At 45.9% G+C, this 17,214-nt stretch overlaps 1 protein-coding gene across 1 annotated transcript; it reads left to right on the plus strand.

The window, feature by feature from the left end:
* Positions 1-304: 304 nt before the first annotated feature.
* On the plus strand, positions 305-11,059 carry TMEM225 (transmembrane protein 225). The gene is made up of 4 exons (XM_084868404.1): positions 305-456; positions 7,850-7,996; positions 8,276-8,410; positions 9,701-11,059. Exons 2-4 carry the CDS (start codon positions 7,855-7,857, stop codon positions 9,934-9,936), a joined length of 513 nt encoding a protein of 170 aa, XP_084724530.1. The 5' UTR covers positions 305-456; positions 7,850-7,854; the 3' UTR covers positions 9,937-11,059.
* Positions 11,060-17,214: the final 6,155 nt, after the last annotated feature.

The raw sequence follows: 17,214 nt of genomic DNA on the forward strand, positions 1-17,214 counted from the left end.
TCTCCTCCTCTCCTCCTCTTCCTCCTCCTCCTCCCCCTCATGCATCTCTGCAAATCATAGCTTCCAGCTATTAAACTAAAAATGCATCTTTCACTGTCAAGAAGCAGTGCCACAGACAGCCAAGAGTCCTTAGCTATGCAAGTTTGCTATCTTGGCCTAGAAATGGCACAGCTGAGCCAACTTAATATCTTCCTTCAAGAATCTGCCGGCGGCGGGGACGCCAAGAATGTTCACCAGCTGTCTCCGGCTCCGGTGAGCTAGGAACCGGAGGAGTCCAGAGGAGCCACATTTGACCGGTGTGAGCTCAGCTTCCGCTACCCACTGGCGTGGGGCCCAAAGACAGGCCCCAGGCAAGGGGCTGGGCCACGTTCAGCTCCCATCTCAGCAGAAGGGCCTCCGAGGAAGGACCAACCGGCAGAGGGCTGGGCCCCACAGCCCTGGACTTGACAGGCAACAGTGAGTATTTTGATTTGTATTTAAAGGAATAGAGATACTCTGGAGAGTGATGGAACCTAACTTTCATCTATAAAACAGCCAGGGCTAAACTCTTGTCTTTTCTTAGCGACACTGAGGTCATCACCGCATTAACAGAAATAGCAACGCTTTAGGATCAGGTGACTTTGGTCATGAGCTTGGGCCTGGGAGACTCTTAAACTGCCGAGCCCAGCAGGGAGCAGTGGGACCAGCTGTTCTCCAGCCACGCCCTGGCAGGAGGAGCGCCCACCGGACCTGTGGCCTGGACAGGCAGGCTTCCCTGGGGTCCCTGCAGCACAGGATGGCTCAGCGGGTCAGGACGCGGCTCAGGGACCTCCTTCTCCTCTACTCCAGTGTCTGCGGGGTCCTTTGGCTCATGTCGCCCAGTGGGCAGGCCCAGTTCCTCCACCAGCGTCTGAAACAGGGCTGCTGGGAAGCCCTCTCCTGCCTGCAGCTCCCCTCCCCTTTCCCAGACAGACCCTGGTTCCAGACCCGCCTGGGCAGCAGGGCCTCAGCCTGGAAGGACTGGCCCTCATCTCCAGGCGGCCTCGGACCTGGTCCTTGGGATCTCAGGCAAGTCTCCTCTGCAGTCTGTGCCCTCAGCCTCTTGCTGTGTCCCTCGGGGATCAGGGAGAGCCGGAGGGGCCCCTCCAGCCCTCCACACCCAGAGGCCTTCGCTCCGAACCATCCGGAGCCACTGGCGGTGGGTGGGGAAGGAGCGCCTCCTGCTGGAGTAACTTCATCAACCAATTAAGGGAATCTCTGGCGTCCTCAGAGGGAAAGTGATTACAAGCTCCGCACACACGTCTGAAAGATCAGCACGATCATTACCGTGCATCACTCAGTTTGTTAAGTGTGCTTTAAAAACCCCACCATGGGATACATCTTCATTGCAAGGGCATCTGTTGTTTCTTACAAATGATTAGCCGTCACGGAATCGTCAATTTAACTTTGTTGTGTGGTTAAAACTAATTTTTTTTTTCTTTCTCTGTCAAATATATGTGTATAAATATTTTTTCTTTCTCTCTCCCCCCTCCCCTCCCCCCCAGAGAGAAAGGGAGAGGGAGAAAGAAACAAACCAGCTTATTTTATTTTATTCATTTTTTATTTATTTTAAATATATTTTATTCATTTTTTTTTTTTTTACAGAGAGGAAGAGAGAGGGATAGAGAGTCAGAAACATCGATGAGAGAGAAACATCGACCAGCTGCCTCCTGCACACCCCCTACTGGAGATGTGCCCGCAACCAAGGTACATGGCCCCAACTGGAATCGAACCTGGGACCTTTCAGTCCGCAGGCCGATGCTCTATCCACTGAGCCAAAGCAGCTTATTTTAAAAGGAATAGCATGGGCTTGATGATCAGAACGTTCTGGGTTCACATTCTGAGAGCTGCATGACTGTGTAGTGGGTAAGAGCGTGACCCCACACTGGGCTTAATGCCTGGGTCTACCTGTATTACTTGTGGAAAGTTATTTGTGTTTTCTGTGCCTCCGTTTCTTGTCTGTGAAGGGGGGGGGGGGGGGAGGGTGTGTGTAATAATACTACCTATCCCACAGGGTTGTTGTGCTTTCGAAGGACATGTGTGAAAGGCTTAGAGGAGGTCCTGAATGATAGTATCTGTCATTTATTATTATTATTATTATTATTATTATTATTATTATCATTGTGATGATGATGGATGATGATGACGATGATATCAGGACAATCCTGGACAATGACCTTCTCTTAACCTCTCTGTGTCTCTAAACTTTAGAGTCTAAAGTAATGATAAACTTACCTTCCATGGTGGACACTGTGACACACCACCCAGCCGTCCCTTTGATGAAAAATCGCTTCCCCAACTATTTTAGCAACAGCTTTCAGAGGTTAGTCCCTTCAGGGATCTTGTCTGCTGCACTGCAGAGGAGTGGTCCTATCGGAGTCATGTCTTGTCTCAGTGCACATTCATGACTGATGAGTATGGGCCTGTGTGACCTTTTCATCTGGCCCAACTTGGGATAACTCTGAAAGACTAATTTTAGAGGCCTCTGTCACCATTCAAATTCTCTCTCTGTCCATTCTTTCTTCATTTTCCTTTTTTCCCACAGGTCTCGATCCCAAAGACACTTCTTAAAAGCATTTTACTTTCCAAATTTTATCTCATAGCCAACTGTCTTAGGAGCCCAACCTGAGACACCCAGCTCCACAGAATCATTGCCAAGATTAAGAAGCAAAACAAATACAGTACGCAACACTGTGGCTGGACCATACCCCCACTTACAACACCACAAACGAAATCTTTTGGAAGGGCCATTCTCTCCATTGTACTCTATGCCTTCTACCTGAAAGATGGCACCTATGACCAACTCAAATAAAAAAAATTATTTATCTGGCCAACCTAAAGTCATTGTTGTTTTCGTTCAGGATAGAGTTTGACAGTTAGCCCCAGGTGACAAGAGGGAGTTGGGTCCAGCTGGTTTAATGAAATCAGTTTAATTCCTCCCCCAAATACTATACTTCAGATTGAAAGGAAGGTCATGTGTCTCCAGGAAATGCCTATTCATTGATAGAGTTCCTGCTTTGTAACTCAACATTTTCTCACAACCACCTCCCCCTTCCCCGACTCCCAAAGTTCATTCATAATTCTAGTTGTTGCCTTTCTAGGAACCATGCATAATAACATGAGACTAGGCACTAATTTACATAGGGACTATCAAGGCTATTTCCAAAGCAATGAAATAAATACGCATTATTCGGCAGGTACAACAGCATCACCTGTACTGATTATGAAGGTCATTTTTCTGTGCGTTGCTTGAGGAAATCTCAGTCGATGAATCTTGCTCTTAACTTCACACTTGATTTTCTTTGTGGCGAAAAGCAGGGACATGTGGGCACTAATAAACAATAAAAATAAATGATATTGGCAAGAGGCGAAGCCATCAACATCATTTAAAGTCTCCACATCACGGGTTGACAAGGGATCACTCGACTTGCACTAGAGAGGGAAACGCTTGAAAAAGAGACCAAAGAGTGGATTGGTGAGGAATTCATCAGCATGAGCATCAGACAGATGCCCTGACCTTTGCTTGAGTGATGATTCTTTCGATCAGGTCAAGCCCCTGGGAATTACAGAGCACATGCTTGCTGTAGGGCTCATATTTTATTTACCATCTGCCAGAGTACGGGGAGTTTTATGGATGAGATAATCTCCCATTTACAGGTAAATACTCTTGGGGGAAATCCTATATAATAAAACCCTAATATGCAAATGACTGGTCGCTATGACATGCACTGGCCACCAGGGGGAAGACACTCAACACAGGAGCTGCCCCCCTGGTGGTCAGTGCGCTCCCACAGGGGGAGCACCGCTCAGCCAGAAGCCAAGTTCATGGCTGGCGAGCACAGTGGTGGTGGTAGGAGCCTCTCCCACCTCTGCTGTAGGCGGGTGGTAACGAGCAAGGGGTCCCAGACTGTGAGAGGGCACAGGCTGGGCTGAGGGCCCCCACCTTGCCAATATCGTTTATTTTTACTGTTTATTAGTGCCCACATGTCCCTGCTTTTCACCACCCCCAGTGCACAAAATTTTGTGCACCAGTCCTCTAGTAAAATTATAATAATATGTATCTTAAACCTAAAATGAACCCACAAGAATTACAGGGAATAAGACAAACATTGCCATCTAGCTGACAGCACGTTTATTCTCAATTGAGATACAAAGTGTAACTAAGCCAGGGCTCTAGAGTAATTTATGAGAGGTGAATTATGGGTGTAACTGTGCCCTCCAAAGCAAGATATGAGTACGTCCTAAATCCCCAACGACACGTAATATGACCTTATTTGGAAATAGAGTCTTTTCAAACTTCAGGAAATTCAGATGAAATCAGACTGTGAGACAATAATCTTTTGTTGTCTGAAGCAAACCATTTGTGGTCCTTGGTTCCAGCAGCTCTAGAAAACGAGCACAGTAGGTTTTAGAAACTCCTGTGGGTATGTACTATGTTCAAAAGGCATTATTGTTTTGCTTCTAGATTTAGGGAATCTTTTGTGTCAGTTGTTTTCCCCATTCAGCTTAGGCTCTAGTACAAACCTTGTGTTGAGGTTTCATGTACAGAAATGAAAATGGCTCTGAGTGTTGTGTGAAGGATGGCGGAAAGGTCTCACGAGAGAAGGGAAAGGAGGAAGAGGAGGGAGGAGGAAGGAATAGCGGAGGCGGTGGGAACTGAGGTGAAACAAGGGGCAGTAGTGGAGCCCTAGCTGGTTTGGCTCAGTGGATAGAGCGTGAGCCTGTAGACTAGCAGGGTCCCTGGTCCAATCCCCAGTCAGGGCACTGAGCCAAACCAGTTAGGCCCGCATCCTTTGTTATAGCAGCCCATATGTGAAGCATTCCACTCCTGCAGCTTTTCCAAGTCTATCTGAAGCCTCTTCCTTTCTGTGATTCTCCATCACACATGAACCCTTCAGGGACTATGTGCTCTGTAATTCCCAATACAATTTTAAGGCAGTAATTGGTTTGGATATGACCTTCTCTAAACCCTACCAGTGGCCTACATTCAGGGAACAAGTCTTAAAGCTAATGTGGTAAAATACATGAGCCAGAGTGGCCTCCTGTGTGTTCTTTCTCGGGAAGGCCAGGCTGAGCTGGGCAGTATGTTTAGGACAGTGGTCAGCAAACTCCTTAGTCAGCAGAGCCAAATATCAACAGTACAACGATTGAAATTTCTTTTGAGAGCTGAAAACTGTTTCTCTTTGTAAGATTAAAGATATTAAGCATTGTTTCAAAAAATTAAAAAGATATACGCCCGCCCTAGCCGGCTTGGCTCAGTGGTTGAGCATCGATCTATGAACCAGAAGGTCACAGTCAAATCCAGGTTAGGGCACTTGCCCAGGTGTGGGCTCGATCCTTGGTAGGGGGCATGCAGGAGGCAGCTGATCAATGTTTCTCTCCCATCATTGATGTTTCTATCTCTCTCTCCCTCTCCCTTCTTCTCTTAAATTAATAAATATATTTTTAAAAGATACATAAAATGTAATAAGATGTGTACAGAGGTCTGAAAAACATAGTGTGTTTGAGACAATGAAAGAAATCCAGCAATCCCAATCTCTGCCATGAGGTTGAAGAAATAGACAGACAGAGGTTTTGGAGGTGACTTTCATCTTAGTTCAGGAAAAAGCTTTAATTAATTTTTTAAATTTTATTTAAGTACCAGTGCTCTGATTCTGAACTTAGGGTATACCATGGTTGCCTCTTCAAGGAATCAAACATGTTTACTCTGCCTAGATACAAAGGCAATTCTAACAAATAATTGGCTGCACTTTATAAATAAACTAGAGGGCACAATCCAGGGTTTCGGGCTCAGTCCCTAGTAGGGGGCGTGCAGGAGGCAGCCGATCAATGATTCTATCTCATCATTGATGTTTCTTTTTTTTAATATATTTTATTGATTTTTCACAGAGAGGAGGAAAGAGGGATAGAGAGCTAGAAACATCGATGAGAGAGAATCATCGATTAGCTGCCTCTTGCACACCCCCTACCGGGGATGTGCCCACAACCATGGTACATGCCCTTGACCGGAATCGAACCCGGGACCCTTCAGTCCGCAGGCCGACGCTCTACCACTGAGCCAAACCGGTCCCGGCTCATCATTGATGTTTCTATCTCTCCCACTCTCCCTTCCTCTCTGAAATCAATAAAAAATACCTATAAAATAATAAAATAAAATAAGACCTCCTTAGTCATGCATATTTAACTTATTTCCAAGTCTTTAGTTACCCGTGTATCTGATAATCATCTCTGCGTGTGATAGCATATCTCCTTGTATAGCTGATAGCTTCCTCAGAACTCCTGGGCCCCTTTGTTCCTTCCACTGAAGCAGGACCCAGGGTCTAGGGTCAAACCAACAGATGATTCCATGACAGTTAGCATCCCTGACAGCAGCCTGGCCCCAATATAGGAGTGGTCCCATAAGCTATCTCAGCTTCCGCCCCAGCCAATGCCTTCAGGGATCACTAAACGTCTAGATTTTCCCCTTCTTCCGATGACTAATCAAATCCGAAGAGAGGCATGTGAGATTCAGGTGGTGGTCTCTGCTTGAACTCTTTGCTTGCCATCATGCACCTAACATCTAGAAACCTCCAGGCGATCAACGTGTTCATCTCTTCTTGCTCCTTAGTCTTCTTGGCATTAGGAATATTGGTCGATGACTGGGTTAGACTAAATGTTGAAACCAAAGAAAATGTAAAATTCCACAGCCCGTGGAAATATAGTACTATTTGGCCAAAAGGTAAGAATGATTCCCTAGGACTGTGGTTGGCAAACCGAGGCTCTCGAGCCACACGTGGCTCTTGGGCCCCCCTTGAGTGTGGCTCTTCCACAAAATACCACAGCCTGGGTGAGTCTATGTTGAAGAAGTAGCGTTAGAAGAAGTTGAAGTTTAAAAATGTGGGCTCTCCGAAGAAATTCCAATCATTGTACTATTGGTATTGGGCTCTGTTGACTAATGAGTTTGCCAACCACCGCCCTTGGAAGAGGGGTGGAGAGGGAAGGTTCACCTTTCCTTGACTTCCATTTACCATACCAGCTTACTCATTATTTGTTGGTGCCATTTCCTCGGGCTGCAGTGAGCCCCCTTTCATAATCAATGCAGCCACAGCGGAGTCCAAAAATCTCGCCATTTCTGATGTTTTGGAGACGTATTGAACGTTCATAGATTTCCTGGCTGGACAGTTGAGAAGTCTTGGCAGTAGCAGCAGGGTGACCCAGCACAGCAAGAACAGAAGGGTATAAAAAAAAAAGGCAACAGGCAACAAGGGAAGTTGGTTAGACTGACAGCAGAGGCGAACAGGAGAAATGCGAGTGTTTCCTAAGAAACGAGTTCTGAGAAAGGGAAGGAGGAGGAAAGGAGCTTACAGAGATACCAAGATAGAAACGGTTTCTTTGGGTTCTCCCTCCCATTCGGCTCATGGTTTCCTGCTTCTTCATCACACACACACACACACACACACACACACACACACACACCCGCTTCTGTCTGGATTACATTATCAAATCCCCTCCCCCATTTCCTTTTTTTTTTTTGAAAATATATTTTTATTGATTTTTTTTTTACAGAGAGATAGGGAGAGAGATAGAGAGCTAGAAACGTCGATGAGAGAGAAACATCGACCAGCTGCCTCTTGCACACCCCCTACCAGGGATGTGCCCGCAACCAATGTACATGCCCTTGACCGGAATCGAACCTGGGACCTTTCAGTCTGCAGACCGACGCTCTACCACTGAGCCAAACCGGCTTCGGCCCCATTTCCATTTTTGACTTAGGGAAGTGAGGCCCTGGGTGGGGAATGAGCCCAGAAGAAACATCTGTTTCTCTCTCAAGATAGCGCCTGCTTTCCAACAGGTGACATGGAAGTGGTCAGAACCATGCTGCTTGTGGTCCTCAGCTTGTCCTACTTCTACAACTGCTACCTGGGAATGGAATACACCTACATGTTCCCTCAGACGGCATGCGTCACCTTCACGGCTGCCTTCCTCACTTGCTTCACAGGTAAAACTCCCTGGCTCCCCTCACACGGGCGTGGAGGTGGACTTGGTTGGTGAGCCCCGCCCGTAGTTTCCAACTCTTGTGGCCTTCCCAGATTTTTGGATCCAATAATGCAGCTTCTGAATGGAACCATCCATGGACATGGGATAGGTTCTTGGATGAGGTGCCTCTAAACAAGGGTGGAGGCTTCGAAATTAGGCCTGTGGGGGAGTTAAGATGAGTAGAAGCATCACGGGTCCTCACAAGGGTCTTCCCCCTCCCGCCCTTTTGTTTGGCCAATAGGGATCCTTCTGATCTCTGCCCTCATCCTGTATCACATAAGGCTCAGGCAAGGCAAATCCGTGTACTACTTGAACTACCATTTAACCTGGAACATTTCCACGGCCTACATAAGTATTTTCTTGCATTTTGCCTCCGGTGAGTGTTTTGAGGGCCTTTGATGAGTCAACAAGAACCAACCTCTCCCGGATAGAATGAAAGGATGGGAAAAGGGAATGAGGAAAATGTCCCGATCCTTGCATTGTAAGGGGCTAACATCCAAGTGGCCTCACGCTCTGATGACAATTCCTCTAGAGACAGAGCTGGAGAGCAGGAGTGGGTGACGCAGCCAACGTGCCGGCCTAAGAGGGCAGCTCCTTATCTCCACCTTTGCTACCGTCTTTCACACCCTCCCCATCTCAGGGTAGACTAAAGAGCATGCATAGCAAGGAACGTTCATGTAGGTGTGTGTGTGTTGGTGGGGGGGGGGGATGTACAGTGTCACCCCAAGGCAGTTTTAGATCAGACAAAAGCAATCTCTAATACTAAATGTTCAGCCTCCAACATTGGACACCCTTCTTTCTAAAAGTGGTTTTCTTTCTTTATTTTTTTTCTTTCTTTCTTTTTAATATATTTTATTGATTTTTTTTTTTTTACAGAGAGGAAGAGAGAGGGATAGAGAGCTAGCAACATCAATGAGAGACAATCATTGATCAGCTGCCTCTTGCACACCCCCTACTGGGAATGTGCCCGCAACCAAGGTACATGCCCTTGACCGGAATCGAACCTGGGACCTTTCAGTCTGCAGGCCGAAGCTCTACCCACTGAGCCAAACCGGTTTCAGCTAAAAGTGGTTTTCTTTTTGTTTTTTTTGTTTATCCTCAACCGAGAATATTTTTCCTTTGATTTAGTTTTTATTTTTATTTTTTAAATTTTATTTTTTAGGGAAAGTGGGAGAGAGAGGGAAAGACAGAGAGAAGCATCGATGTGAGAGAAACACATCGATCGGTTGCCTCCTGCCCAGCCACTGACCAGGGCCCAGGCTGCGGAGGAGCCTGCAACCAGGCTACATGCCCTTGACCGGAAAGGTACCTGGGACCCTTTGGTCCGCAGGCCGACCTCTATCCACTGAGCCCTACCGACTAATGGCTCTGAAAGAGTTTTAACATTTCATTTAGAAATCCCTCGCTCAGATGCCATGTCCCAAGAACCCTCCGTTGTGTGTCGGTAGAGAAGGACTGAAACTCTCCAGCCCCCAGTTTTAGTCTGTCCCATCGAAGCATCAGACCTCCCCCCTCCAAATGTCTTGGGGTGGGGGGGCGGTTCAAAAGAGCATCCCTGGGCTTTGGGTCGGCGTCTCTCTGAGTCTCTCTGCGGACACAGGGGGAAATATCTCATGAGACATCTTCCGTTCCTCTGTCGCCCTCCCCCGGCTCCTCTCTCCCACAGGATTCTTCTCTCTCCTGGAGTACCAGCGCGCCATAGGCCGCAGTCTCCCCTCCGAAACCGCCAGCCAAGGGAGTGATTTCAGAATGCAGTCTGGGAGTTCTATCCAAGTTATTTCCTTACCAGAGACCCCCCCGCATCCACCTAGCATTGTCCATGTCCGCTCTCAGGAATCCAGGGATAGTGATATCCCAAAACCCAACCAAATCCAAAAACGCCGGGTGACCTGGGCTCTATGAGTCGATCATCCATCACTCACCTGTGCTCGTCTTAAGGAAAACAGTCTCGTGTGCACATTTCCGGGTGGATGTTCAGCCATGTTGTCTGTAAAATGACCGTGACCTGGTTGAAATCGGTCAGAAAACCCAGACTATGGCTTTAAAAAAAAAAAAAAAATTCTTACCTACTGAACTAATTTTTTTCTATTGGATGTCACCATTGAATAGCATTTGTTAGAAGGTAATAAATATTGCAGAACGAATATTTGCTGTATTGTTCATCGTGTACATCACAAGGTTTTAGAGTAATGTCTATAACACCCACTGGGTTTTGTTTATGTTGTGAAATGTTTCAAACATTCACAAAGAATACAAAATAATATAACAACCTGTGCACACATCATCCAACTTTATGAAATTTTACTGATTTGCCCTATGAGCTTTATTTTTTTTTCCAATTACAGTTGGCATTCAGTAAATATTATTTTATGTTAGTTTCATGTGTACAGCACCGTGATTAGACACATAAAATGTACAAATTGTTCCCCATGATAAGTCTATATAATTGTATTAACTAATGTCACCCCAGCAAATCCAATAATTTTTTAAAGAAAAACAAAAGGAGTGGAAAAATGTATGTCACAAAAATACTGAGAAACAAGGCCCACAAAAATTCTGGTATGTCTGTGTTAATTTAGGTTAAGTGAATGTTAACAGTAGGAATTAGGAGATACAAAAGTCATTTTATGAAGATGATAGGGCCCATTTAACAGAAAAATATTAAAATTCTAAATCTATGTGAGCCTAGTAAAATAGCTTCAAAATCTATATGACGTATGAAAATTGTGATTAGTAAGTCATCCTTAATTTTTAAAAAAGTATCCTAACAGTTTACTGGTCCCTAACATGGACACACTTTATATAGATCTATAGGTAGATAGGTAGATCTATATAAAGTGCAGAGTGTGAGAAAATGACTGTCAATCAAGAATTGTATGCTATGCCATTACCAAGGATGTGAAATAACATTTGCAGACAGGGCTTTTACCACTAATAGAACTTTCTCAAAGAGCTTACAAAATAACAAACTGCATCCTGTAAGGAACATTTGAGATACATGAAAGAATGGAAAGTTAGAATGAAAAAATTTTTTTTAAATATATTTTATTGATTTTTACAGAGAGGAAGAGAAAGGGATAGAGAGCTAGAAACATCGATGCGAGAGAAACATCGACCGCAACCAAGGTACATGCCCTTGACCTGAATCAAACCTGGGATCCTTCAGTCTGCAAACCGATGCTCCATCCACGGAGCCAAACCGGTTTTGACTAGAAGAAAATTTTTTTAAAAAATTTTTAAAGCTATAGTGGACATGAAGAATGTCCTCCTGGGCTCAGGTTTAAGTCCTGCTTGTCAACAAGTCTTGAGTAACTTTATTTATTTTTTTATTTTTATTTTTTTAAAGATTATATATATAACTTCAGAGAGGAAGGGAGAGAGAGATAGAAACATCAATGATGCAATAATGAGACAGAATCATTGATCAGCTGCCTCCTACTGGGGATCCAGCCTGCAACCCAGGCATGTGCCCTTGGCTGGGAACCGAACCTGGGACCCTTCAGTCTGTGGGCGGATGCTCTATCCACTAAGCCAGGGGTCCTCAAACTTTTTAAAGTGGGGGCCAGATCACGGTCCCTCAGAGAGCTGGAGGGCCGGACTATATGAACTACTAATTCCTACTGTAACACCTCGGCTGCGCTCACTGCCCAAAAAACCTGGCGGGCCGGATCAGACTCCTCTGCGGGCCGCATGTGGCCCTCGGGCCGTAGTTTGAAGACCCCTGCACTAAGCCAAAGCAGCTAGGGCTTGAGTAAGTTTAGAGCCATGGCTGGTGGGTTGATGCGGACTTGTAATGGCAAACAATTCCTGCAGACTCCCCCCAGCATCTGTGAACAGGAGAGAAAGAACATCAGTCATCTGGGGCTGTGCCCTGAGTGCTGGGTACAGCTCAGCACGACCTCCGACCGTGACGTGTCATCATTAGGCAGGAGGCTGCCTAGAATGGCCTTGCTCTTCCGCATTGATTTATGCTTTTGCCCGACACTGTGAATGACTTGGCATATTTTATTAAGGACTTCAAATACTCTATCACCATGCCATCAAGTATGTAAATCAACAGCCAGTGGGCAGCCATGTGTGTACCAAATGACACTGTGATTTGGCTTGGAAAACAGCGCCTCTGTGTCCGAAGCAGACATCAAACACGTGAGCAAACACCGTCTTCGTATCATGTATCTTCTTCACACATGTTTCCCCCCAGAGAGCCCCTTTCTTCTATGTACATCTAATCATCGTAAGGGCTATTCGTGGGGCACCTGACCACTTCAGATGGTCGCTGCACACATTTCAATCATATTGTCAAAAAAAAAATTTTTTTAAATGTATTTTATTGACATTTCACAGAAAGGAAGGGAGAGAGAGAGCGAGCCAGAAACATGGATGAGAGAAACATCGATCAGCTGCCTCCTGCACACCCCCCGCTGGGGATGTGCCCACAACCAAGGTACATGCCCCTTGACCAGAATCGAACCTGGGACCCCTCAGTCCACAGTCCAGTGCTCTATCCGCTGAGCCACACCGGTAAGGGCATATTGTCAAAATTTTAGTATGGCTTTCCCTGCTGTCTATGGCTACACTAGATGGACAGAGTGACACTGAATCTTTAGGGTTTCCTATATGTCTCTCTTCATCTAATTTGCATGTCCCTGGTCATTTTGAATCATATGGGTATCCAAATTGTGAGAATAAATTACCTTGAAAATACCTTGCTGCTGGCTTTGAAGGAAGATACGATAATACCGGTTTTGAAAATGTCCACCCATTTTTCCACGGAGAAGGAGATGGGCTTTTATATTAATTTTGCCCACATTAAGAAAAAAAGGAGTCACGCTCTACACCTTTTAGTTAATACTAAGACAGCTAGCCGCAGACTTTCTAGTCTCCGTTTTCTCCATTTTCCTGCCACGGGAATATGGTAAGATTACACCTCGGACCCTCTTCTAATTGGGGGGGTGGGGGGGAGGGGCAGGTCCTGGCAAAAATGCATGCATGGCCTGGCCATTGTGAATATTAGAGAATTTTTTTTTAAAGTAAAATGATTTGGACTGAGTCTCCTCTTCAAATGTTTCTTCTTGTCAGGACGAAAAGAACTCAAGATGACATTGTGATTTGGCCTGGCAAGCAGTGCCTCTGTGTCTGAAGCAGACATCGAACACGTGAGCAAAAACCGCCTTCGCAGCATTCGCATCCTCCATGTGAACTATGGTGAGTTATGTGGTTGTAGATTGATAGGAACTGGGGCTATGCAAGGATGGGCACTAGGGTGGATTGGTGGGGGGGTGGCTCAGTAGTTAGGATTAGGGAGCAGCCCCTGGACACTGCGTCCCGATGACTCAGCCTCAGCTGCCTTCCCTCCTGCTACCTCTGCTCCAGATGCATATCTGGTGTGTTTGTCTGAGTCACATAGCAACCGCTGTGATGACGGTACAGGGTATACAGTGGGACAGAGATGGGCGGTTCTCCAAAAGATAGGGTAAAGGCCTCATTGTCAGGAGCAAGGAGAAAGAGACAAAAAGGCCTATTGCTGAGAAGCCTAAACTAATGTAAAACTGTCATGTGAAGTATCTACCTTATACCGCTTGGCATCTGTTAAAAACTCTGGGTTAAATGCCTTGCATACTCGGTAATTCTTTGGGGGGCAGAAGGGGGGGGGGGAATTCTCTCTCATCATGGATGTTTCTATCACTCTCTACTTCTCCCTGTCTCTCTGAAATCAATCAATTAGAAAAATAAAACGTATTGTTTAGAGTTAGCAACTATGTTGTATTATGTCCATCGTAGCTTTTTAAAAATATATATTTTATTGATTTTTTTTTTTTTTTTTTTTTTTTTTTTTTACAAAAAGGAAGGGAGATAGATAGAGAGCTAGAAACACCCATCAGCTGCCTCCTGCACTTCCCCCAATGGAGATGTACCTGCAACCAAGGTGCACGGCCCTTGGCTGGAATGGAACCTGGGACCTTTCAGTCCGCAGGCCAAAGCGGTCAGGGCTTGACCATAGCTTTTAGTGAGTGACGTTATGTCATATGGGATATTTCATCTTTGCAAACAACTGGGAAATGTTGTATCCTAATACAATAAAATATTTCAATTCTGAAACTTTTTGGGGGGGGGTGGGGGTGTCGTCCAAATTTTTTTTAATTTAAATTTTATTCTAAAAAAAATTAACACCACCAAAGTTCTGGGTTTAGATTAAGCATCTTAGTGCTGGTGATAATTAGAACCAGAATAGCATCATCTCAATATATCAGTGCCATTGATTTACTTGGTTATTATTGTCTTACAGTATGAAGTCTCCACAGATATTCTGTTTGTGAAGGAAAGCCAGCATTCTCTCTCTCTCTATCTCTCTATCTCTCTCTCTCTCTCTCTCTCTCTCCCTCTCTCCCTCTCTCTCCCTCTCTCCCTCCACCGCAAGTCCATTTGTATTGATGCGGATGTTGTTGAAGAAAAAGTGCATGGCCACTGGGTGGCGCCCAACTCTGGAGCAGCCCAATTGTTTACAAAGACATCTCTCTGTGTAGGCTCTGACCATTTCAGTTAGGAGAACTACCCTGGGGGGGATTCCTATGAGGAAAAACAGGATTGTTACACCAGGCAGATTTAGTTTTAACTCTAGTCTCTTGCTTGCTAATCCAGTGACTATTTCTGTCGACTTATCTGTAAACTAGGCCTGGGTTCAATGGGATCGTGCAGTGGGAAGCATCGAATGTGGTGTCAATCAAGTTCGGGTACCCAGCCACTGTTATAAACTCCTCATCTTCCCTAACCAAGGCCAGGTAGACCTAAGAAAAATGTAAAACAGACCAAAGAGTAATCCCAAACTCCCCAATACACTCATTTTGGTGCATCAGCGTATTTTGAATGCACCTGGAAAGCTGATGGATATTCTACTGAAACCCTTCCCTAAGATTCTTGCCTGCAGGGGGAGGGGCGGGGAGGGAAGAAAGGGGGGAAAAAGAAAGGATAAAAAGCTCTCAGAACGATGACTGGATGTGGGATCACTCTAGAGCAGGGGTCCTCAAACTTTTTAAAGTGGGGGCCAGATCACGGTCCCTCAGGGACTATATGAACTACTAATTCCTACTGTAACACCTCGGCTGCGCTCACTGCCCAAAAAACCTGGCGGGCCAGATCAGACTCCTCTGCGGGCCACATGTCGCCCGCGGGCCGTAGTTTGAAGACCCCTTTCTGGGCATGAACTTTTTTAAAATATATTTTATTGATATATTTTTTTACAAAGAAGAGAGAGGCATAGAGAGTTAGAAACATCGATGAGAGAGAATCATCATCGATCAGCTGCCTCTTGCACACCCCGCACTGGGGATGTGCCCACAACCAAGGTACATGCCCTTGACGGGAATGGAACCTGGGACCCTTCAGTCCGCAGGCCGACGCTTTATCCACTGAGCCAAACCGGTTTTGGCTGGGCATGAACTTTTTTTATTTCTTCCTAAATTCTAAGCTCCCCACGAGACTGGCAGCCAGGGTATTGTGGCCAGCGAGACCCGGTGGAGGCAGGGCTCCAGGCCAGGGAAGGAATGAGCAACCAAGAATGTAGCATGATAAGCTTTAGCTAAGATAACTGTTGGCCATAAAATAGTTCTGTTGCAAAGCTCATCCCCCAGGCAGGCACGTCCTGTTTCCAGTAGCCGCAAGGCAGAACAAACAGACCCAACCAGGTCAAACAGAAACTGCTTAAGCTGAAAATAACCCCCCACCCCAGGTGTTGTATAAACTTTAAATGTTACTGTACTAGTGGAATTTTTCTATAACTTATAGCCGACCTTTCTTTGTTAAAACTTTAGCCAATCATAATCTGCCAGGCATCCCTAAGATGGGGATAAAAGTAGCATGCTTAGAGTGGGTCGAGGCTCTCGTTGCTCACTGCTGTGTCAGTGGAGACGTGAGCCGGGACTCGAGTTCGTAACAAAGGCTCCCTAAATTCCAATTTGGCTGACTGGTGGTCGTCATTCGCGGGTCGCCCACAACCAGGGGAGCAGTGGGCAGCGGCAGCTGGACCAGGGCTCAACAGCCCCCTCCCCTCCTAATCCTCAGCTCACTCCCCAGGGAGCTAACAGCAGCCCCAACCAAGTTCACTTCTTCCCCAGAATGTTCCTAGGAGCCAAAGCAGAGCATGGCCTAGGGCTCCCTGTTGTTTCTTTTACCTCATTTTCTTTCTTTGTTTCACTTTTCCTCGGCTTTCATAAACATGCTCTCAACCTCACGTTGTGAAATCTTTCCTACAGGAAGTCACGGACCCGCATACCACAGGCCGGTCTGAGTCAGACCTGCTGCAGGCCCACCCCTGTCTCATAGCACAGAGAGCAAAGAGTTCCTTTTGAGTAAGCAGTCCTGCATTCTTAGCCCTAAGATTGGTGCAGGACAGTCGTCAGGCAGATGATGACAGGCAGTATCATCAGGTGATCTGGAAAGTGGCTCCAGGAGTTCTGGTCACATCTGGTAGTTTGCTTAATGGATGGGAGGTAACAGGTGGCCAGGACAGGTGAATCCTACAGAGGGCTGTCTATCCAGGAATTGATGCAGGACTGGAAAGTTTTTTTAAATTGTGTGTTTTGTTTGTTTTGTTTTCAATTCCCAGGCCGGTTGACCATGGAGCTGTGAACCAGGAGGTCACAGTTCGATTCTCAGTCAGGACACATACCCGGGTTGCAGGCCCCATCCCCAGTGTGGGGCTTGAAGGAGGCAGCCAATCTATGATTCTTTCTCATCATCGATATTTCTCTCGCTCTCTCCCTCTCCCTTCCTCTCTAAAATTACACACACACACACACACACACACACACACACACACACACACATATATATATATGGAATGGAGTCTTTCCTTCTGCCTCAATCTTTCCTTAGCCACTGGGTTACATGACTCCATTGTATATGTCCCCTGTCTTCACGCTTTCCTCTGTGAGGACAGCCATCATTCCGGTCTGAAAGAAAAGCCGTTTGTCTAATAGTACTCAGTACTAGACTTTTTTTCCAGCTCATTTAAAAAATATATATTTTATTGATTTTTTTTTTTACAGAGAGGAAGGGAGAGGGATAAAGAGTCAGAAACATCGATGAGAGAGAAACATCTATCAGCTGCCTCCTGCACACCCCGACTGGGGATGTGCCAGCAACCAAGGTATTGTACAAGCCCTTGACTGGAGGAATCGAGCC

Source organism: Pipistrellus hanaki (genome assembly GCF_964339955.1).
Source record: "Pipistrellus hanaki genome assembly, chromosome: 19".
NCBI classification, from domain to species: Eukaryota; Metazoa; Chordata; class Mammalia; order Chiroptera; family Vespertilionidae; genus Pipistrellus; species Pipistrellus hanaki.

Bases quoted from the DNA above. Each gene is read 5' to 3' on its own strand.
- TMEM225 (XM_084868404.1), top strand. From the start codon at position 7,855: ATGGAAGTGGTCAGAACCATGCTGCTTGTGGTCCTCAGCTTGTCCTAC. The intron at 7,997-8,275 runs GTAAAACTCCCT...TTTGGCCAATAG, and splicing joins CTTCCTCACTTGCTTCACAG to GGATCCTTCTGATCTCTGCC. The intron at 8,411-9,700 runs GTGAGTGTTTTG...TCTCTCCCACAG, and splicing joins TTTCTTGCATTTTGCCTCCG to GATTCTTCTCTCTCCTGGAG.